Source organism: Plectropomus leopardus, chromosome 15, assembly GCF_026936395.1.
Source record: "Plectropomus leopardus strain MGB_pleo_1.0 chromosome 15, ASM2693639v1, whole genome shotgun sequence".
Classification (NCBI taxonomy): domain Eukaryota; kingdom Metazoa; phylum Chordata; class Actinopteri; order Perciformes; family Serranidae; genus Plectropomus; species Plectropomus leopardus.
This window is the reverse complement of record NC_142190.1, coordinates 19,618,442-19,642,052: the sequence shown is the minus strand read 5'-3', so window position 1 is coordinate 19,642,052 and position 23,611 is coordinate 19,618,442. Positions and strand designations below refer to the sequence as shown.

General features: G+C 38.8%; 2 protein-coding genes across 2 annotated transcripts in view; one reads left to right on the top strand and one right to left on the bottom strand.

Annotated features, from left to right (window-relative positions):
- rtn4rl1a (reticulon 4 receptor-like 1a) overlaps positions 1-15,732 on the bottom strand; it is a 98,900-nt gene extending 83,168 nt beyond the window's left edge. The window contains exon 1 of the mRNA XM_042499209.2: positions 15,094-15,732. Coding sequence (XP_042355143.1) covers positions 15,094-15,106 — 13 coding nt within the window. The 5' untranslated portion in view covers positions 15,107-15,732. The remainder of the gene's footprint in view (positions 1-15,093) is intronic.
- Positions 1-23,611, top strand: part of LOC148187278 (uncharacterized) — a 158,443-nt gene that overhangs the window by 93,034 nt on the left and 41,798 nt on the right. The window lies entirely within an intron of this gene.

The window sequence follows — 23,611 nt, the reverse complement described above, 5'->3', positions numbered from 1 at the left end:
GGAAAGAGCATTAGCAGTGCCTAAAATATAAATGTAATGGCATAAAAATGGCTGTGGGTTTGTGCAGCGATGTATGATAATGATGCTGATATACTGGAATATTAGAGTGAGTAAACATTTATGATTTTTCCAGCTCTGTAAAAGTTCCTCTCTGATTACTTTTTTAGCTGTGTTCCAGAAAACCTCCACATTAGATCCAATAAAAGGGGCGTCCTGGGATTCATCTGTATAGTGTCCCCAGCTGAGCATCATATTGTTATGTAAGGCCGAGTGTGACACACGCACACACACACGTGAACACGTACCGTGCTCACACGCACACACAAGTGCCTCCATGTTATAATGAGACTCAGACTGAAGACACAAACAAGCTGTGGCAGCAGACAAACAACACTTTCTCACACGTCCCTCATCTGCTGTTCTCTCACATCACTCCATCTTTACTTCCTGTCGTCACTCTGAAGCACGCATCAAACACGGACTGCCGCAAAATAGAAGCTTCTTCTACAGTAATTTCAAGCATCTTCATGCGTCAGTGTCTCTGTGTGGTGTGCCTGTGCACCTTTGCGTGGGCTTTGCAATGTGAAGTCATTTTTGGCTTTTTCCCTATTTGTTCTCGGGCTAATTTGGGAATTTAGTCAGGACTTGGATTTAGCATCAGTAAAAATGGAACAGGATGAGCATCATTAAACCCACTAGTGGGTCCTGGCAAATGTTGTTTTTTTTTCTGTTTGTGTGTGTGTGTGTGTGTGTTTTGGTGTGAGTGTGTTGGAAGTGAAGGCATCTGCTGAACAACCCAGATCTCCTAAAAAGTACAGCTGAATGGTACACAAGGGAAAGAGTTAGTAATGTTTTTTTTTTTCGTATAAATTAATCAGTCAATTAATTATTGATTAATAATTTAGCTGATTAAACATCAGAGAACTGTGAAAAATATGTGCTGCCAGTTCCCAGAGCCCAGTGTGATGTCTTTAAACTGTGTAAAAAAAACACCTGCACCAGAAAATACTTTCCTTTTTTCTTAGTAAATGTACTTTAGCAGTTATTCAGTTATCAAACTTGGTGTTGACTTATTTTCTGTCAGTCAGTTAATCCATTCAGTGTTTTAGCACTAAATAAAGGGGCAGAAAATAAGCACTGCAAAGGAAAGACAAGAAGACAAAATGAGGAACTCAGTTATCTACACTCAGTCACCAGTTTATTAGGTACACACAGTTAAACACAACAGTGTTTATTTCTGTTGAAATTATTTTGGAGGTGCAGTTTAATTGTACTAGATTATACTGAGATGTTTTAAATATTTTGTTCACCACTTCTATAACAATGAAGGAACACTACATATTCAAACATTGCTAAAACAGTAAACATTATTAACTTCATTAAGACAGGATTTATTTTAGGACTGTTGTATTAGACTGCAAGAAAAGTAGAATTCAGTTGCATTTATGTGTCTTATACAAGCAGCAACCTGTGTCAAAAACTGCAGTTCATCATAACGACCCCTTGAGGCTGGCTCCAAAACTGAGTGGTTTCCCATTGACCCTCATGTTAAATTCACATCTTTACAGCAGAAATAAACATGTTTTCAGCGGTTTTTTTTTGTTATGACTCACCTGTTCAAATGTATTAAAGCTTAAAGTTATGCATAATTACAGGCGTGGCTGCCATGTGTGACTGTTGCTACCACTGCGACAACACTGATTAGGTTAGGTAACCATAATGTAACCCCGGATTCACAGAGTATAGAGTTTTGCAGGAATGAGTCCTAAAACCTGTAATTTTGTGAGCATTTTAGCATTTCTGGTTCCCTCAAAGGAATGTCAATAGGCTTTTTGAATGGGTTTTTGGTTAGGACAAAATAAGGGGTTAACACAAGCTTAAAAGACTTTTAACATAAATGATGTCAGTAAATGCCCCACTGAAGAATTTTGAAGCTTTTACGTATCTTAAAGAAGGGCAGTTGCTAACAATTGGCTAAATGAGACTATAGAACGCCATGAAGCCAAATACAGTTTAACACTTGTTGTGGTTGTGAAGTTGCAGTCATGCCACTGTGGTATAGTTAGTTCATAGCCTAACATTATTTGTTTTACATCTAGCGATCATATTCATGCTTCAAAAAGTCAGTTTGTGAAGATCATCTTGCTTGTTTGCCCCAGAGCTCATTTTCTGTAATAATTCAAAATCCAATGGAAAACATCCCTGTGCCTTTTTGATGAGGAAACCATGGCAATATTACGGGCGGGCCTCCCACATGATCCCTGCAGCTCACTATAGGAGTGTGTTTTTAATTTATAACAGTTAATTGCAATGTTTTGGTCAGCAGCATTTAATTTTACAGAGGAGCTGGATATTCAGTTTTTCCTTACAAAGTTTAGTACATTTTGTTTTAATGGTTTTAAGCCTGTTTTTCCCAGGCAAACATTGGTATTATCGCAGTTTATCATTGCTGTAAATGCTCCAAGCTAGCCGCTAGCATTAGGCTTATCACCACCCTTTCGTCCAAATACTGTTACTTCTGGTTCCAAAAATTCAAAATTGCAATGGCAAAATACAAAACTCAAGGGTTCAAAACACTAGTCCACAAACCAATATCTGTGTCTATTTTTTATACAGTAAAACGGTCATACGGTCATATAAAAAGAATATACCTCCCATTTCTATGATGAAAATGTGCTCAGCAGAGATAAAGAGCTGGAAAGTATAAGTCTATTTTCTCCTGGTCAGCCTGCTTGTTGGGAAAGGTCGGGTGGTCCTACACCTTGTGCACTTGTATTAAGTGTGTATCATTTCAACAGAGCTCTAACTCTAAGTGTAAGCACCAGTCAGAGGCAGATGGGCTCGTTAATGCAGTGATGTAGTTATGTAAGAGCTGCTACTGCTGCCTCTCCTGTCTGTCTATACTGCAGTACAGAGAGAGAGGGAGAAAACGTTAAAGAGAGCTTGGGAGTAAGTCGGCATATGTGTGTGTGTGTGTGTGTGTGTCTGTTAGAATGATTATGTATGTGCAGACACACACATGTTTTGTGCGTGAGCTTATAGGAACAGTGCGGGACAGATGGGGATTGATGTGGTAAATCAGGAGGAATTGACTTGTTGTCCTGGGTTTGATGAACTCTTCTCCCTCTTTAACCCATCTCCGTCAATTCCCCACATGCTGAGTAACAGCCAGTACAGGGCTCTAAACACTTTACTGCACAGAGTTAGCAGAAAGGGAGCGAAAGAGACAGCAGAGAGAGAGCCTCAGAGGCCAAGGGAACAAATAAAGAAGGAAGGTTGTGAGGCAGTTTCTGTACATGCATATTAATACACAAATACTCAAGTGCTCCATTTGCGATTTGTTGAACGTGGGTAGACAAAACAACATAAATAATAAATGAAAATGACTTTTAACTATAAAGTATCTAAAGTACACTGCTTCAATGTGAACAGATCATATGAGGTTGAATTAATTTGTTAACTATAAAAAAGGTCTAGGGTTCAGAATTCTGATAGAAGCATTTTAAATGTAAAATCAGATCTCCGTGGAGGCAAAATCATTTGCAGTCCAAACCGTCAGTTCGTCGGTCAAAAATAACATTGCCAAATGATTGAATATATTAATGAACACAGTCAGAAATAATAACAAGATTAGGGCAAATGCATTGCCTTCCATAAGGACCATTTTAGAGATTTCTCACTGACACCCCTGACAGAAACACATCATCATCGGTGCTTTCCAAATGTTGCAGATCACTGTTACAAACATCCGCCACCATCATAGTTAAAGGTACACTATGCAGGGTTTTCGGTAACAATTGGTAGACATGTTTGCGAGTGAAAGTGAAAGTAAAAGCCACCCCCAGATTCACTCTGACCAATCATTACTGACATGTTTAAAACAGTGTGTGATCATGATACACTTTGCATTGTTGCCAGTCGTAATGTTTACACGTTTCGTGTCTTCAAACATGTAATGCATTGTGAAGAAGTCGTGCCAATTTAAAGTATTTCTGTAAGACTGCGTTGTAAAACGAAGCCATGCTACTTCCACCTTTCCTGCTGATACACAACAGGTGAAATTCTTAGAGTTTCTTGTCAGGTAAACATTAATATAGGCTACATAAGAAGGCGTTCAGATTGAAAACAGCCCTGCTTAAAGAAAAACCAAGGGGCTGCGTTGTTGGGACATATTGTTTCAGTACACGTGAGACAAGAAAATATGATCCAGGAAGGCCGATTGGAGTACCAGATCCATGAGTTTGAGGGACTTAAGAGAGGCCAAAGCAAAGCCTGGGGCATCTGAACAAACATGCAGTGCTTTCCTCTTGAGGACAGTCTCAAGATACCGCCTTATCTCAGAGGGACGGCAGTCTCAGGTTAAAACTAACCAACAGGCATATGATGGACAGTGTGGAGGGAGTTTAAATGCTGCTCATTGGCATGCCACAGATTTGCCAATTAAAAAAAGTCTTTGCAATGATGACTCATCCACTTCAAAGTTGAAATAATTTCAAAATCGAGTGTTCCTGTTCTTGTGCCTCAACCTTGTAAACACTTGGGTGAGGCACAGATCCCGATCCCATGCAAAAATCTGCATGTGATATCAGGGCTGCTGCAGTTCGAGCAGGCTTATGGAGGCATGTTAGGTACCTTATCCTATTTACTTACTTTCTGTCTCTACAAGTTCAGTTTCCATGGTAATAACCAGGGAAAAAAACTATTTATTTATATTTTCAGGGTTGTTTGTAAAAAGAAGATGCATATCAAGAGCTTATCTAGAATAAACCCAAAGTAAGGGCTGTTGCTACAATAAAGTACATGCATGCAAACATGTTACAGAGAATGTGAGTGGCGCATATCAGAATAATGTGGAGAACGAGATAAAAACAGAACCGAGGCAAAGTGAAGAAGAGGAAAAGAGTGAAAAGGATGGACTGAGCCGTGTGATCTGCCGTGAGGAAAGCAGCAAGCCCATACTGCTGAGAGCTGTGGACCCCAAACGCCTTATCGGAAACCAAAACAGCTATCAATTATTCAACAGGTACAGAGTGAACCAGCTACAGAGGAGAAGACATGGGAGGAGAGGAGATTTGAGGGGAGGGGGGGGTTGGGCAGATATATCCTGCAAGGGAGTTAGACACAAAGGATTTGATTTCCTTTTTTCTTTTTCTTTTTTGGTCAGTGTGTTCAGGAATGTGCCATGTTACTTTCTGAGGCATCTATCAGGAATAGAGGAAAAAATATGGGACTTCAGTGAGTTTATATAAATTTAGTTAGTTTGAAGGAACAGTTTAACATTTTTGGAAATATGCTTCATTGTCTGAGAATGAGGTTAAAGATCAACATCAGTCTGACTGGGCAGGAAAAGGCTAATGTGCACCTCATGCACCAAGTAAAGAAAATAGCCTCAGGTCCTGATCACACAGATCATGTTTTAGCAGCCCAGGGCGGCTTTTTGTAATGGTTTTCAATGAGAGGGAAGCATTTTGCTCATTGCTTTTGCGTTGCTTAGTACCTCGCATTTTCCACTTTACCTGCTACTTTACCTCCACGGCTTTGCAGGATCGGCCTAAACACTTCGGGTTAAGAAAAAGTCAACTCATAGCGTAAAAAGCACCTGACATCATTTGTGTTTTTCCCCCGTTATCCAATCAGATGAATTGAGAGGCGGGCCCTCCATGGTGGCAATGACAACAAGTGTAGCGTACAGTTCATGGTTTGTGTTAAACTAACGTTAGCTCACTTTCATAATTAATCAAATTTCTAACATTTTACCAACCGTAACTACGTCAGATTATTGACAACAGATTGTCAATTGTGCCTGATTTATCCTAAAATAAGCCTTGAAACAATTATCATTCAGGTGAGGCTCCTGGACCGGCTGGTGTTACTCCCTGTGATTTCTCCCGTCTTAAGCACCCACAAAGATGTAAGTTTCCTCGTGACCACTGACTGTTTTGGACGGTCTCTCACCCTAAATCAGAGCCAGAGCAAGTGCCCTCCACCAAACCTTGATCTACAGCTCTGTGAGTTTACTTCATAGCAAAACAACAGTTGAGCTAAGGACAGGTGATTTAATGGATGCTTGGCAACAACTTTTGTGAAAGGAACAGCAAACAGCAAAAAGCGTTATGTCTGATCGGGGCAGACTTCAACAAAAAAAGGCAGTGCAATGCGCCTAACGTTTTGCAACCTGCAAAACATGCTCCATCTGATCGGGGCCTCTAAAGCTCACTAACGGACATGCTGTGTTTTGTCAAATTTGTGATGATGTAAAAACAACAGCTTGTGGTTTTAGGGGGAAGTTTCGTGTCGGATCTATTTCTTGGCAAACAAAAGCTGCGTGCAGTATCTGTCGTCGTGGTTGAGAGGTTTTGTATCAGTGTGACTGCTCAGAGACTAAAGTGCTAACCAATGTGGCAACCTGCTGTTATGTGAAAGATGGATGTGATGTTGGTGGGTTACAACAGACGGCACTAGAAATAATGGGACGGCGTCCCCTCAGGTGGTCTTTGGGTGTGCTCAGCCTCACAGAACTTTTGGGAAAGAAGGCCAATATACAATAGAGCATTTGCATATAAAAAGCATTTGTTTGTGGTCTTTTATTACAGACTTTTTCAACAATTATAGGATTGTAATTCTCACTCATATCTTTTATTTTTGTTTAAAAATATTCTGACCCGAGGCTGACTAGACGCCTCAGTGACACAAATCAATCATCCCCCATGTTCTATGACAGTGCTCCAGCTATTGAGCCCGTCGGCGAATGCAGACCACATTTCACTGCATGTGTGTTGTCCCCCCATTGATATGATGTGATATGACACCATGACTTCTCCTCTTTTTAACCTCCTTGGTAATTAATCACCCACCAGCAGAAGCTTTATTGGTCCAGTGCGGCGCAGTGCATTCTGGTAGTTGTAGGTTTTCTACCTCTTGAGCAAAAGCAAATGCCACAGCTCTTTTTCTGTTTTCTCTGGTCATGTAGCACCAGTATATGCGTCTCTCTGCCGCTATGACAGTCTAGTTTTATGACAAGACCATCTTTCCGAAAGTGGAACACATCTTTAATGTTAAGCTAAGCTACTCTCACTATTAAGCACAGACGAAGATTGAGATCCATCTTCTCATCTCACTGACATTTTAAGTTTATGGCTTCAAATGTCACGAATACCACCCCCTCCACAACATGTCAAACACTGCTGGGTTTTCACAACTCACTGCATCCAGCACCCTCCCAGCCCTGCCATTTTACCTTATACTATATTGTATATACCATACTCTCTTATCATGCTTTAGTACATTATATATTCAATTTGAATCAATTCAGTTCAGTTTTATTCAGAATAACCTATATCACAGATCACAGTTTGCCTAAGATGGCTTAACAGAAAAAAAAGGTCGAAACGATTTGCTGTAGTATAATTCTGTATTAATACAGGAAAATACTAAGTATGATCATATTCTACATTAGACTGGTGTACTCTGTTTCCATACACTATAACTAACTTTGTCTTAAATCACTCTTGTATAGTTTCTATTTTTACTTCTGTTCTTATTTTAGTTTTTTTTATATCTCTTATTATTTACTTCTTCTATTTATCTGTACTTATTTCTGCCCTTGTGCTGCTGCTTCTGCAACACCCCGAACATCCCCTCTGGGGATTAATGAAGGCTTATCTTATCTTGTATTATAAGATAAGACACGCCGGCGTTAACATGAATAATAGTGGCTCATACACTTCAGTCAGCAAACAAGGGTGCTGCTGCAAGCGAGTGGCTTGTCCAACTGCCTCTCCCTCTGGAGACAGGAAAATACAAAGTTCCTGGTCCAAAGATTGAGAAAGAAAGTCAGCCTGAAACACACATACACACACACACATACAATCAGCTCCCGTAAGCTCAGTTTTCACTCGCCATTGGCTTACTCTCTGTTCTTTCCTCCTCCAGGTAAAGTCTGTTTCTCATCCGTTTCTTAATCACTCATTTTCTTCCTTCGTCCATCTTTCTGTCTTACACTTTCTCTCTGCCTCTCCTTCTCTCTCTGCATGTTTGCATCAGTGTCTGCTTGGTATACAGTATAAGTCCTCTAGTCCTCCAGCTCTGACATTTACACTAACGATTCCTGATGCTCACAGACAAACACACACGCACACACCCACAAAATCCTTATGATCACTGTGTTCTTGCCATGTGATCGCACACATTTGTGTGCCTTTCATCCGAAAACTTTCTTATACTCATTGACTGACACACCCATGTATCGCACTCAATGCCTCTTTGCATAACACACACACACACACACACACACACACACACACACACACAGTTTATGCACATGTAGTTGTAGCTATTGCTAAGTAAACCTGCAATCAGAGGCCTCCACAGGGCTCCTGATAGGGATTAATGTCTCATTTGATTGGGCACTCCATTCACAGAGGACCTACCTGCTGTGTGTGCGTGTAGCCGGCTCTCAAGGTGAACCGCGGTGATTCATAAGCAAATTAGTGCACCATATTTACCAACAAATCAGCAACAACTTTGCTGCAGCCGCAATTAAACAAAAAAGTAGTGTTGCAAACCATTTCATTTTGCTGTGCTGGCCCTATGATTTTTACCACTTTTTGTTGATTTGAACAAAAAAATCTTCAGGTATTGTCTGATTTTGCTGTAGCAGACTCTTTGAACTTGCAGTGCAACATAGCGAAACATATCAAAAGTGCAAAGCAGTATGTTTGAACATAAAGATTAGTGTGGAATTGAGCTTTCTTCGGCAAGAAAGTTGGAATAAAACACCACAGGGCCGTTGTAAAATGCCATTTCATGCTCTGTGCTGCATAATTTTGTAACACTTGCTGTTTGTTTATTTAGCATCAAAACAATTCCTGCTCATTAAGTGTTTCTTTTTTTTTGCACTGTGTTTGTGAGAGTTCACCAGTTTAGAAGCTCGGAGCTGTAAAACATCAGTCCCTGTAATTATTTTAACGCATTTAAACACGGTGTATCGATTGTGAACGCTGTGCACGTTCCAGAAAATTGTTGTGCAACTTAATGATGAAATAGAATTCAGCAGGCAGACCACACTGAGCTCAGGATACGGCAGAAGAAAGGAGTCTGTGAGTGACCTTGAGATCAGGCAGGAGGAGCGGTTGCAAAGGTCATTGATATGCACAGCCATCGCACGGACGCTGGCTGTGTGTGGCGGTATGTGTGTGCTGATGCGTTTCATCCTGTTCTCCGCTGTGACTTGCATTAGAGATGTAATTGATTATCATATGAATTCCATTCCAGTCATCGAATCCCAAGACGATTTAGCTCTCTAATATGATATATCCACAGAATCCTCACAAAGTGCCACATTGCCCATATTTTGTCCCCTCTGCATAATCTGTAAAATCTGTCCGCTGCCTCAGGATGTCTGTACTGCAAGAGCAAATTTGGATCAATCTCAGCACTCAATTACCCCGCCATTTGGTGCTTCACGACCCGAATAAACATTTTGTCACTAATCCATATGTTATTATCATCCACCAAGGCTATCATAGATTCAAGTAAACACACACACACACACACATACACAAAAGCGCAAAACAGCACCAGTAGCTTCTAATTGTTTTGACTGTAGACTTGACAACGGCCTGCAGGCAAAATGTATGTGTGTGCCAACACAACTGTCAACTCGGAGAAACAAAGTAACGATGTGACATGAGTTTTTGTCGCAGTGCCATCAGATGAAGTGATATTCATCCTATTTAAAAAGTAGCTATATAGATGACAAATGATTTCAAGCTAACTAGCATGAAGGATATATTTACAGGTTAACAGTTTTGCATGAATATACTCTATGAATGTATGAAAATGTTGAAACTTCTCATTTGTTCAGGCTAGAGTCGAGCAAGAACTCGATAATACTGCTGGAAAGTTTCACAATCAGGCCAGATTTTTTTCACATTTGGTCCCCGACAAAGCCATTGGCCCTCAAGCAAGGTTGAGGCTATAGTCAAAATGAACAGTGACTTGCAATTTTCCCATCGTATATTGATATTGATCAGCGGATTCCAGTACTGAGCTGAAGTTCGTTATATATTATCATGGCTGAAGGTAATATCACGGAACATTCTTCAGATATTGCACATTTTCGTGGATTACAGTACATTCATTGGCGGGGGCCGACAGGGAGAGCGAGAGGATGAAATCACATTACGGGGTAATGATAAAAAGAAGAAGAGAAAGTGTCGTGCCTTTAGAAGATGGAGCTCCCAACTCAAGAAGTAGGATTTTACTCACATTTCAAATCCCTGAAATGATGTTGTCCTCCATAAAACTTGAACTTGTGTGTCTTAACGTGTTACAGAAACACCATTAAATCCATGGGCGTTACATGCTGTTCTGTAGTCCCCATGAATTGTTTAAATCAGAGGTTAGAAGAGGGGCACAAAAGGAGCATCAAGAAGCAAAGATGCTGCCATAACTTAGTCAAATATGAACACACAGACTGAACACACATTTTAGATTCAGCGTGACTAACACACCCCGTGGTAATCAAAACTCCGATGTCCTTTGCAAATAAACGCCCCAAAATCATCTTAGAAATCACAGAAAAAAAGAATACTCATTATAACTTGCCAAAACGTGCCTAGGATTCATCAGGATTTTATGTTTTCTTCAGTATCAAAGTACTGCAGTGATGGTTTTCTGTAAATCCATGGGTACATTGCAAACAAGATAACCTGCTAATAGCTAATTCAATATACTTTTGATTTTGCCAATCGCCAAAATGTAGCTATATAGTCTAGAAAATTTGTAGTGTAAATATGTATGTAAACATGACAATATTATATATTTAAATACGAAGTAAATAATGTAGACAGTTTAATGTTAGTGCAAATAATAACTTCTGATATTTGCTCACAACTGTTTTTTTTAGTTCCAAGTTGCCTTTTATAAAGTTCCTGACACAGGCAGCAAAGCTCTATGAGGACCAAACCACAGATTATATTGTCATCGCTTTAAGTCAAAATTCATTTGGACAATGTTTTCAAAATCACTGTATTTATCACTGTATGCATTGCCACAGCCTATTTATAAAATGTTTGCATAGTCTGATCATGGGTTTTTAATCATCAACATTTCTGAAAACTCCAAACACATTAAATTCCAGAGGATAGCACTTTGCTGATTAACAAACACTCTCAGGAGTCTCCCTAAAATGCCTCAAAACGATGCCATCAATTTTACCGTGTGTTTTAATCTTAAATGGCATAATGAAACGAACTTATGTAGCCTTGTTTGAAAGGAGAATTATGAGGCTAATTTTGATGGAGACTGTGATGATGCAGAGACATTTTTCAATCCCTTAAAAAAAACCCTGTCAATCAAAATGCTTTCAAATCCCTGAGAAACATCTTTTTTATTGATCAGTTGCAATTGATTTGCTTGTCTGATCCATCACTGTCATGTTTACTCTTAAAATGATCCACGCATTCTGACTGCTGATCAGCTCAGCTTGTTAGTGTTTGCACCTCACCCTGAAAGAAGGTGTTTTCTGAATGAAATCATGGCCTTACTTGTGCTTTTTGAGTGCATTGTGCATTAGGTTGGCAAAAAGCTGCTACATGTACATATAGCCATGACAGTAACCAATGCTTCAAATATGGATGTTGCTGAAATTTTCTCATAGTTATCAATTATGATATGGCCTTAACTCAAGAATTGAGTTATGGCCATAAATGTGTTTTGTGAACTCACAACGACCTTGACCTTTGACCACCATATCATAATCAGTTCATCATTAAGCCCAAATGGACGTTTGTGCCAAAGTCTAAGAAATTCCCTTGAGGCGTTTCTGAGATATTGTGTTCACAAGAGCAGACAGTCGAACAAACCAGAAAGACATAATGCCTCCAGCTACGACTGTCACCAGCGTAAAGGCATGCAAAAATTCAATGAATAGTGCTTAACTATGACCAAATTGGTATCAGAATAAGTCCGGGCTTTATTAGTTTAAAACATCACCAGATCCCTTCTCTTAGTCACATACGGTAAAAAATAAAAATGCATAACTTACAGATATTGATAGATAGATAGATAGATGGAGAGATAGAAGGAGGGGGGCTATGACATGCAGCAAAGGGCCACGGGTCAGATTTGAAACCCCTGCAGTTACAAAGGCCTCAGCCAATATGGGGCGCACACTTCAGGTGAGCTAAAATACGTCTGAATAAAGTAATACAGTTAAGCTGTAACATCATAGAATATGCCGAAAACAAAGCTAAATCGACTGATCATTTATTGACTGAGTTAAAATGCAGCTGTTTTCATAATCCACTAATCATCTCATTTTATGATTCTTAAACTGCAAATATTTGCTAGTTTAAGCTTCTTAAATGCGAGGAACTCCTGACATTTACGGATAAAAAATGATAAATTGAAAAAGTAATGGGCTGATGAATCAATAATAAAAGTAATCATTAGTTGCAGGCCTCGCTAAAAACAAAACAAAAAAATCCAAATTCGACTGTGTGTCTGCACTTTTGCAGACTGTGACAGAGCACAATAAAGCCTTTAATTTGTGTTTCTCATAAAAGAGCTTTTCTTTTCATAACTAATTTTAAGGCATGTGTTTTGTTCACCCAGTGTCAGTGTGTACGTGACTGTGGAAAGCTGTAGATAAAGAGAGAGACAACTTAAGAGTTGGAGACAGAGGGAAAGTCAAGTAAGGGAAACAAATCCAGCTTCAAACAAGCTGGGAAACAAAGCTTCGGCAGCTACCCAAACCAGCCAGCCTAGTAGCCAATCAGCCTGCCAGGCCGCTCTCCTCTCAGACTGGGGCTGGCAGCAGGAACTGGCCAAGCAGAGAGATAGAGAGAAGAACGAGAGACAAAGAGAGAAAGAGAGAGGGAGTTTTCATTACACAGAAACACTTCTCCTCCTTCTCCTCACACGCGCTCTCTTGTTTCATCCCACCGCAGAGAGATACTGTGGGTAAAGGTGACAGACATAGATAACTGTATCTCAAGCAGACTGCACAATTACTCTGAATTTTATTATTGTTACTGACAGCCACATATTTGTAGGAGGAGATACAAAGCACACCGCATCAGCCATCACCGCTGTTTGTCGTGTGTGTGTGTGTGTGTGTGGGTGTGTGCTATCCATCTGAAATTACAGGAAGATTAAAATAAAGCTTGTCTGCCTCCAGCCAGCAAGCTCTCGCTCTGTCTTTCTTTTGCTCTGTCATACATACGCACACATACAATGACAGCACTAATCAGCCCTCTGTCAAGCCCATTAGGTCCGACCCTTAATGAGGAGATCGCCCAGCTTGTGCCCCGACTTGGGCCAACCAAGTGAGCTAATAGATAATGATGTGCATGGATGTACGCGTGTTGTTTCCCTCCTCGGTGTTGGGCTGCAGTGATATGACAAATGACAGACTCCCAGTGTCTCTATTAAAGAATGTTTTTCTATTATGTTCTCAGGGTTCAGTCAGCCGTGCGCTACACTCATCACAGAGCAGCACCCTGACAATTTGCCTTTCACAGAGCCCCAATGTAATTTTGGGTGGAGGTTGGTGTGAGGGGATTGGCAGATGAGTCACCACTTCACAAATACTTTAAAATGTCTCTCTGTGGTGTGTTTGTGTATAGGGGAGACTGGGGATGATTCGAACACTTTTTGTCTCAGCACCTATAACTCACTGAATTTTAGTGTTAGAGCGCTCAAATTTTGGCCCAAAGTACCCTTGTTTTTCGACTACAAATAGAATCTTTTTCGACTTCTCCAACTATATCACAGAATGCATTATTTGATATCAAATGCCAGGAGCTCCATTGTTACAACCTGTCCCACTACAGGGGTAAGATGTAACAATAAGAGTGAAATACTACAACTTACAGAATAACAAAAAATACACACAAAAAACTAATACATACACCAATAACCAATTCTGACTAAGGTCTATCTCGCTAACTGGACCTGTCAGATGCTTAGTACCTCACATGGAGTGAGTTCAAAATACGTGTCTGCTGCCTTCGTCACAACTTCACACCTATAAAAAATTATTTTGGCTGTAAAATCTGCACACTTCTTCACAAATCTATGAATTTCACATTCAAGGTCAGGATAGAAAGGGTCATGCCACAGATGCAATATATGACTCATAAGTCACCCCTTCGTAGTGAAAGTGGTGCTGTTACAACCATCCGTAGTCTCTCCTGCTTTAATGTTTTCAATGAGTGGTATTTTCTTACATTTAACATCAGTTTGTGATATTTAGAATTTGTCAAAAGTTAATTATAAGACCTTTCTCATCACGCACGTGCACGTTCGTGTACGCACGCACGCACGCGCAGAAAAAGAGGCTGACAGCAGGAGTGGAGCCTCCCTGTCAACACATACACAGGCAAGGTCATCCTGGTAAAACTTAATGTCTTTTTCCTCACCACAAAACAGCCGCGTGGCAGTGTGATAGTAAACAGCTAGGTGTTGGGCGCGTGCTGTTATTCACTCGCCCTCTCGTCCACAGGGAGAGCCACCCCTCTCCCTTAGCGCAGACACAAGTCAAAATATCCTGCTGTTGGTAGGCTGAGCGCCTCGCGCTGTCACGCCAATATAACCACACACACATACAAGCACGCGCGCACTCAAGCCATACATGTGCGCGCTCACAAAGAGCCCAAACAGGTAAAACTTTGTTCCAAAAAGCACAATTGTGAACTTTTCCCCAACAATTTCATTCTCACGCGCTCTCTCTCTGCTTCGCACGCTCGCGCGCGCAACAACAGCACCAGCCGTCCTCGTGCGGGCAAGTCCTACAAACTGCAGTGCGGCAGCGGTTCGCTATTTTAAGAATAATTTTTACATGAAGTGGATAAATATTTAATTCCCTTCCCATTCCAGGCCGCCAGCGCGGATAAAGGACGGCTGGTAAGTTGTTAAGGTGGCATCGAGAAGCTTTTCCAGTAGCGACTCCATTTAGCCAACATTAAAAAAAAAATACAAGAAACAATCATAGAATTTCAACTCACGGACACACACGCACACATCGATTAACAGCCCATCCGCGCGCGCTATCGGTAACAAAAACAAGTGAATTAGTCTTTCTCTTACCTCGCCTGAACATATTGGCAGCGGCTGTTTGGACCGTCTAGTGGTGTCTGTGCTGGAGTAGCATCCTTGAGAGGGTCCAATCCTGTGCTGCTGTTTGCTAAATTGTTATTTTGATTCCCTTTGAGCGCTGGCAGGAAGGCGGTAGTCTTGTCTCCGCGGTGGCTGTTGTTTTATGAAGTGAAGGCGGTTGGAGGAGGAGAAGGAGGTGGAGGAGGAGGTGGTGGAGGAGTAGAAGGGGGTCGGGAGATGTTTGACAAAATTAAAAATAGAAGGTCCAGCTCTAGAAACGAAGTTTAAAGAGGCGATGAAAAACACCGTCCCGATACACTCAGATGTGTTTTATTTCAACTCACCGCCATCTGGTGTTTATGAATCAATAACATTTTGACTTTATCTGATGCCCGAATTTAAGAGACATACGCTGTCGGCAGCGGGTTGAAAATAGCACCCCCAAAAAACAGGAAAGTTCCTTTTAGCCTATGTCTTCATCGTCTCCCTCCTGTCAGGTTGCAGGGCAGGTAGAGTCTGAAATGTGCTGTGTGTGATCGTCAGTGTGAGTCAGTGCCGTCTACTGTCTCCGTTACCGGAGAGCTCCGAGGCAGCCGCTTCAATCCCCCTCCAACAGTGAGATGTGACTGATGAAAGCCAAAACAGCCCTCTCTCTCTCTGTCTGTCTCCCTCTCTCTCCAACACACTCACACATACACTTCAAATTCAGTCGGTGCTTTTTTGGCATGACAAGAAGCATTTAGGCTACACTATGTTGATGAAGCAGTTAAGATGTCTTATGAAAATCCTCTCACTTATGCACTTATGTCCAAGTAAGTGTCCACCGCTCCTTTATCTCTCTCAATTCAATTCAATTTTAACAACTCCGCGTGCTTTATGTGCGTGAATGTTGAATAAACAATATTTCTAAAGCCTTAATTACAATCCCATTACTCCTTTTCTCTTCTTCTGATTCCTCCCATTTTCTGTCTTGCTTTCATTCATTTGCCCTCACTCTGTCTCAGTGTCTCTCCAGTTCTAAATTGCTTAATAGGCACAATTATATATATCTAAGTACAGTATTGCTAAAGCATGTTGTCCAGGTTTTAAAAAGCAAGAATAATGAATCAGAATTCGACAGTTAGGGAAAAGAAGATATCTAATGGCCTGTTAGTTACATGATACCACAATTAAAGAAAAAAGGCTTCGCAAAGAAATGATTGGAAAAAAGGATATGCATGACAATATAAAATATAGGTCAACAAAAGCTAATGGTTATGGTGCAAACTTAGAAACAAGATGGAAAAATCAAAACAATTTTTTTTTTAGGATATTACTATTGTAGTGTGCATCGTTTGGTAACTATTGACCATACCTACTTACAAATACTCATGGACAGTACTCAACAGGTGTGGGACCAAGTTATTGTTTTGCAAGTCACAGGTGAATCTAAAGTCTTTACACTTAAATCTGGAGCCCAGCCACAAGTCCTAAACTTTGAATTTAAAGAAGTCATAATGCACTCTAATTCTTTTTTTTAACAACACAGGGATTATATATTACATTTACAAAAATAGTTACTTTTTTTGTGAAAAGGTGGTTTGTTAAAACAAGTATGACCGAACTTAATACTTATTTAGAAGTAGTGTTGACAATGCAGTTTCACAGCATATAACATTATTCACCACAACAATGTGAATTTTGTATGTTTTTGTCCTAAATGTTGTAAAATAATTAATTGAGCAGTTTGATGTCGATTACACCATCGCCAACCATAACAGACACTTTCATCTTTGGGCCTGGGAAATTATAAAGTATTTTCAAGTCAAAAGGTTTAAGTCCAAGTGAAGTCACAAGTCACTGGTGTTAAAGTCTAAGTCAATTTGCAAGTCTGTTTTGATTTTGTCAAACCAAGTCTAAAGTCTTTTGAGGTACTTGTGCTGTTGTTTTTATGACAGTCTATTACTTACTATTACTTCTACCTCGCTACTTTTCACAGAGAGATATTGTACTGTGTACTTTTTACTCCACAACAAAAGTTTCACCCTCCAGCTTTAATACACAAGGTAAATAGAAAAGATATCTATAATAGAATAGAATGGCATCTTGTTCTATTTTATTATATCTGTCTTTCCTATTTACTTTTGTCCCCCCTCTCTGGCAGTGAAAGTAAATACATAATCACTGTTGACATGTGTTTATGATGTATGCCCGCAGTCCCAGGAGCGCTCTCTCAAGCCTTGTTCTGATTTTAATCCTTCCTCTTTTTTTATTCGGGGCATCAACGCCAGAAACTTGTCATGGACACTCCTAAGGATTTTCTGCCATAGCAGCTCCCCCCTTCTTTTTAAAAAAAAATAATAATGATTTAATTTGTCAACGTACATAGGTAGTATTGCAATTAATCGTCATAATCACAATCATACAGATGAAGCATTGAGAAAAGCAACCAAAAGCAGTGCCAAATAGAAAAATATTACCAAAAAATGCCCAGTTAATGTAAAACACATCAATTTCTGTGCGCCTGAGTGGGAAAGTCGCCACAGACACCGGACACTGAAACTCTGGTTCACTAGAAATACAGAGAGCTTTCCCTGTTGGCGATAGACTTAATCTGCATTGTGTGAACTTGTTTGGCAAGGACGTGAATGTACTGAATGTTCATTTTCATGAGAGAGTCATGAGTAAGAGTCCTGCACTGTAGCTTTAAGATTTTACATGGTCATCTTATAAACTATCCTATTCAATATAAAATGATTAAAATGAGCCCTTCTTTGACCAGCTGCCACATTAAAATTCTTCTCATATGTTATTTAATGATATAACTCTCTTGAAGCAGATAATCTTTACTTTTACTGTCTATCATTCTCTCAAACTGTTTCTATGTCATTTTCCCTTAAGTGAAGATAACATTTTGTTTTGGCTAGGAGTGTGTCAAATTCTTTATAGTTTAGGTTTGGTAAATAACTTGCATGTTCTTACATGGACCGCAGTGGTGCAGGAAGTGTTGCTTTTTCTTCACCTGTTGTTGTTGTTGACAGAGCTGACACAGTCTGTTTCCTCTTGGTTGCCAGGTTTGTCTGTGTCCACCGGTCTCAATGGCCAAGTTGTGGCCACTCACACTTGGTGTCTTTTCTCAGCTCTGGTCGCTCACGGCGCCCAGATGGTATTATCGCTGCTACTCTGTGACGTCTGCTCAGTTGAGCTGCACTGAAGTTCACATTGACTTTTTGCAGTAAATGTCCGATGGCTGATTTACTTTTCTTTAATCTTTGGCTCCAATGCTCAATGTTTTGTGGCTTGTTCAACATGGGATGTATATAATGACCGTTGATGACATTGAGTATAAATTGTCACATTAGTTTTTAAGCCACCAGCACAAACACAACATACAGTATCACACACGCCTGCCCTTTCAGACCACTCTACTCTGTTGTGAGCAGTTAACTTTATTGTAACTGTACTTTCTTTAACTTTATTATAGCAGTTCTGTTTTTATCTTCATTATAATAGTGCTTTATTTAACTTTATTGTAACACTACTGTGTTTAGCTTTATTATAATATAACTTTACTTAACTTAATTTTAACTGTATGTTGTTTCACTTAAATGTGAATACTTGATTTCACTTTATTATAGCAGTACTTTATTTAACTATATCATGGAAGTACTTCACTTTATCATAACACTACTTTCTTGAAACTTTATTGTAACAGTACTTTATTGAACTCCCTTTTAACTGTTATTTAGAGATACTTTATCTTTATTATAACAGTTCATTATTTAGCTTTTATTATAACATTACCTTACTTTATTATAACAGTGTGTTATTTAACTTTATTGTAACAGTACTTTATTTTGTAGTTTAGTATTTTAGTGGTATACAGTAGTTTGTAGGAGATGCTAAAATACAGAGAGATATATATTGTGTATTTCAGTAGTGACTTCCTTGCGAGCATGATATATACAGTTTTAATCTCTGGTTTTAAAGTAAACCAGCTTTACTATGAAACTACAAAAACTATGACCTACAATAACTAACTATAATTTGAGTTTTCTAGAATGTTCTTGATAAATGTATAATAAAACATTTTAACAAAATCCTTGACATCATGTGAGATGTTATGAGAATAGAAACAAACAGGTAAACGTTAATCAAAATAATTACACTTTTCATGTGTTTCTCAAATGGTTTTCTCTGCAGTTGTGGCATGTGCTGATATATTCAGCTGTCTTCAGTTTTTTGCTACAAGGAGTCATTGCATTGTAATTTGGTAAGAAGAGGCATTGTTCTCTTGAAATTTGAATTTTATTTTTGTGAATAATTTGGTCCTTTCCTGTATCATATTTGCGTGGAGCAGAGATTGTTTTTTGTCATCTCATTTTTAGGGCAGAACTGCACATCCTGTCTTCTCTCTGCTGCCAGGTTTGTTTTTGTGTATCGTCCAGTCTTTATGCCCCCCGTGTGCTCGCTCGCTCCCAGTTTGTGTTTGTTGTTTATGAGTGGTTTGCTTCAGTTGTGACAATAAAGGTTTTAGAATGCAGAATCTACTGTCCCTCCCTCTGTTTACTCTGTTTTCACCTCTCCCACTCTGTTTTTGTCCTTTTCTTTGTTCCTTCAGAGTTCTGTTCTCATAATAGCATTTATCTGGTAACTCCACATTAGCTACAGACTATACAGAAAACAGCATGACCTGATAAATTAGAAAGTGAATTGTAGTTGTAGAACACAAAATTGGATTTAAGTAAATGTTTAAATGAAAAATCTTGAGTGTGTCACGTGACTGCTGTGTGGTGCATGTGCAGGATTGCATGTTTTTACATGTGGGTTTGTGTTTGGCGATTTGTGCACATGTGATTGTTGTTGTTGAGGTGTATGTATGAGTAGACTACATATGAAGATGTGCTGTTGATGCAGTTCCTTAGTTTATGTCAATTTCCTCATAAATGGACTTTTAGCTTTCATTAATCCTGATGTTCCACTTTCTTCTTTGGACTGTTCATCATGTCTTATTGCCCTCTTTATATTTACATACACATCTCAGAATATATGCTGACAAGAGAGCAAAAAGCAAGAAATATTATGAAAAATCTTTCTGGTGGTTACCAAATATAATGAAATTGTCCCCTCGACAGATAGTATTTGTATCTTTGATGCCAAATATCTGTTATATTTAGTCAAAACACAAGCTTCTATGAAAATGTATAATTTAATTGAAAGCAAATGCAAGATTCATCATAGTGTAGTGTTACTTGTCAGTGTTAAAAACAAGGAAATAATTCCTTGGGTACAGGGCAGAGAAAAGAAAGTGAAAGAAAGATAAGTGCCTATGTCTAAATAATTTAGACATGGAAAGAATGAAGAGCAAAACATTTACATTTAAATTTCCACCAGCAAAGCAACAAAACAAAAAGTATTTATAAGTATAAATTTGTTGATGTGTTTATGTAAGTAATAATTTGCACAGTTATCAATGGTGTAAATTACAGCAAGCCCCAGGGCATGCTATTCTGATGGGCACAGGAGTTAGTTATATAGCTCACATGAGCACTAATTACCATGTATCATATGGTCTTGTCACATGATAAAATAGAGACTGGATATTGGACATCATTTGTATGACAAATAAACCACAGACTGTAAGAAATTATAAATTTTAATGGGTAGTGTATTATAATGTTACACACTGTTAGGGGGAAGGGTGGCCTAATAAAATCAATTAGCCATTAGATACGTTTTGATGCAAAAGACATGACTTGATGAACAGACAACTTTACCTTATTAAATAAATGCACATGTTGACAAACAGATGTCAGTTATTGCATGACTCAGCAAGAAATGCAATATTTAAAACTGAAATGATATTTAACTGCAACTTAAGTATCATGATAATATTGTATTGTGGGGCCTTTGGTGATTGCCACCCCTAGTATTTTTACACCCCAACAACACAAATCACAAATTTACCTCAAGGGGTTAATGAGAATGATAACTGTGAAAGTTGTCCCTAACAGGTGCCAAAAAACAGGAGAGTAAGGAACATGTCAATCAACACTGTCAGGAGAAGTGGTGTGGGTGGACTATAGGTGAATTAGTGCTTAAATGACATAATGAAAGACCACAGCATGTTCCTTCCCACATTTTCTTACCGTCCCTATAGAGTTGCAGTGATATACCGGTTTTGATGTATATCCTGATATGTAAGTTGATGATTATCATCATAACGGGTACATTTGCTTATCTTCAATATCAAGAAAAGAAGAAAAAAAATGGATTGCTGGATTGAGAATCTCACCTTTATTTTGGTTATTTTCAAAACCATTTACACATCACCATCATCATTATAATAATAGTTCTGTATTGCCATAAAACCACAATATTTTCTTATTGTACCGTACAAATCTCATTGCAAACCTTCTCCCTATCCCCTCTTACCCTGACCTTCCTGTTTCATCAGTATTTCTTTCCTGTATCTCATCTTTCCAACTCATATCTCTTTCCATTTCCCATTCTGCTCTCTCTCATGCTTTAAGTTGATTTGATTTTCTACATGTGGATAGAGATGAGGTTCATTACTAACTGTGGTCGGATGTTCGTGTTCCGTATTCAATCATTAAAATAGCATCCCTTTAGAGCCATTTGGCAATAATGAACATTAAGTTTCCCTGCACAGCAAGATGACATGGGGACATATAGTATATGGTACAGTAAAGAGACACTGTAGCAGCCTTTAAGATTTCATCTTTATTAACTCAGTGTGAACTGACACCAGTAATATTATCTGCTACTGAATGCAAATCATGAGTGTTTCAGTCTGAGATGTGAAAATGAACATGTCAGCAGAGCTTGTATCAGTCCATGCCATCAGAGTTTAACTTCACTTTCACATAGTTTTTGAATAGTTGCCCAGAGCCAAATCAGCTCTAAATGGACAAACAACACTCCAATCAACAAAAAATAATAACTGCTGAAGAAACTAAACAATTCTAGTAAATCTGCTGTTTTGGAGCATAATGGTTTTGTTTTGTTCTTATTTGAGCTTGCTGCAGAATTAATTTATTGTTTTTAATGAAACAGGCGTAAAATTTGATGGAAAATTAATCTTGAGTTGGGGTCAAGAGACCCTCAGCTTTGACTTGAAATATCACACAAGCAAGTATTTATTAGTGTACAAGAAGAGGAATATATATAATTTGTGCCTGGCGTCGCAGTCAAGTCTCCAGTGCTCCAGTCAATTCTCTAACCTCATTAAGCCTAAGGCTCTGTTTATTTTATAGCTCCCATGGTTTGTTGTTTCTTTGAACATTTTAGATTTAAAAACTATTGTACATGGCAGGTCAAAGCATCTGATTAATGTGTGAAGAGTAGTATAAGCACTCTACACTATAAAATATGGACCTATGTAAAGCAAAAACCAAGATACATTTATTTTGATTATGGTACAGTGAGATAAATATGTACAGCGACCGTATAAGTGGTCTATTATGTTCTGTGTTCCTCTATAATTATAATACTGATCTGGAATAATTTCCACTATTATAGAGCAGTTAAAAAAAAGACTGTAAAAATCAAACTCTCTTGCGTCCAGGTTATAATGTTATACAAGTTCAGCAGCCCATCAGGAGCAAATAGGGAAGGGAAAGTAATTTGTGTGGGTATGGGATACTAGCTGTAATACATCAATTTTATACCTGAAAGTAATGTGCTTTTGGGCCCCATTAGAATGAATCTGCATATTTCCATGAAATTAAGATATGACTGATTTAAGATTTACTTGAGTAATGCAAAATGTAATGGGTGTTACTCAGTCTTCACGAGTACTTTATTCGTATGGTCCAGGATTTGTACTCAGTATTACTGTAATATGTCACTCAAAAGCAGCGTGAAGGATGTGGTGGCATTTAGCAGCGAGGATTGCAGATTGCAACCAACGTAAATTTCTCTCACGTGCCAAGTGAGAACTCTCAGAATTTCTTCAGTGTTCACTGTTCAGGAGGTTTTTACTGGGGGTAGAATTATTCCTCTCCAAAACAAATGGACCTGGTAATTTAAACCAGTAAAACACTAAATAAAGCACTTTCACGTTTTTTTTCTGGCTCTGTTTAGCTTATTGCAGACAGGCCACTAGCCCAGCACGTGCCAAGTTTTTTTGCCCCCTGTTTTGATCCGAGTCATTTGATATTGATTATCTGCCAGTACTGAGTACAATACTTGTATTTATCTGGATAATAAAGCTGCAGAATGCAAACTTCAAGTACTTTAAAGTTATTAAAATCAATCTAGTATATATACTTGGCAGTGTAATAGCCCTGCAATGCAATACAAGCAAAAATGTCTGCATCCAAACAGTCTCTAAGGGTTTTTATATTTTATTTTTACAAAATCTCAAAGTAAACAAACCAGAAATATTTTTGTGGCTCATATCACAATTCGACTTAGTGCAGCATTTGTTTTTGTTTTTTTTTTTAAAAAAAAAAACAAAGTAACAAAGTGAACAAGCTCCATTTCAAAGTAGTGTTATAGCTGAAAT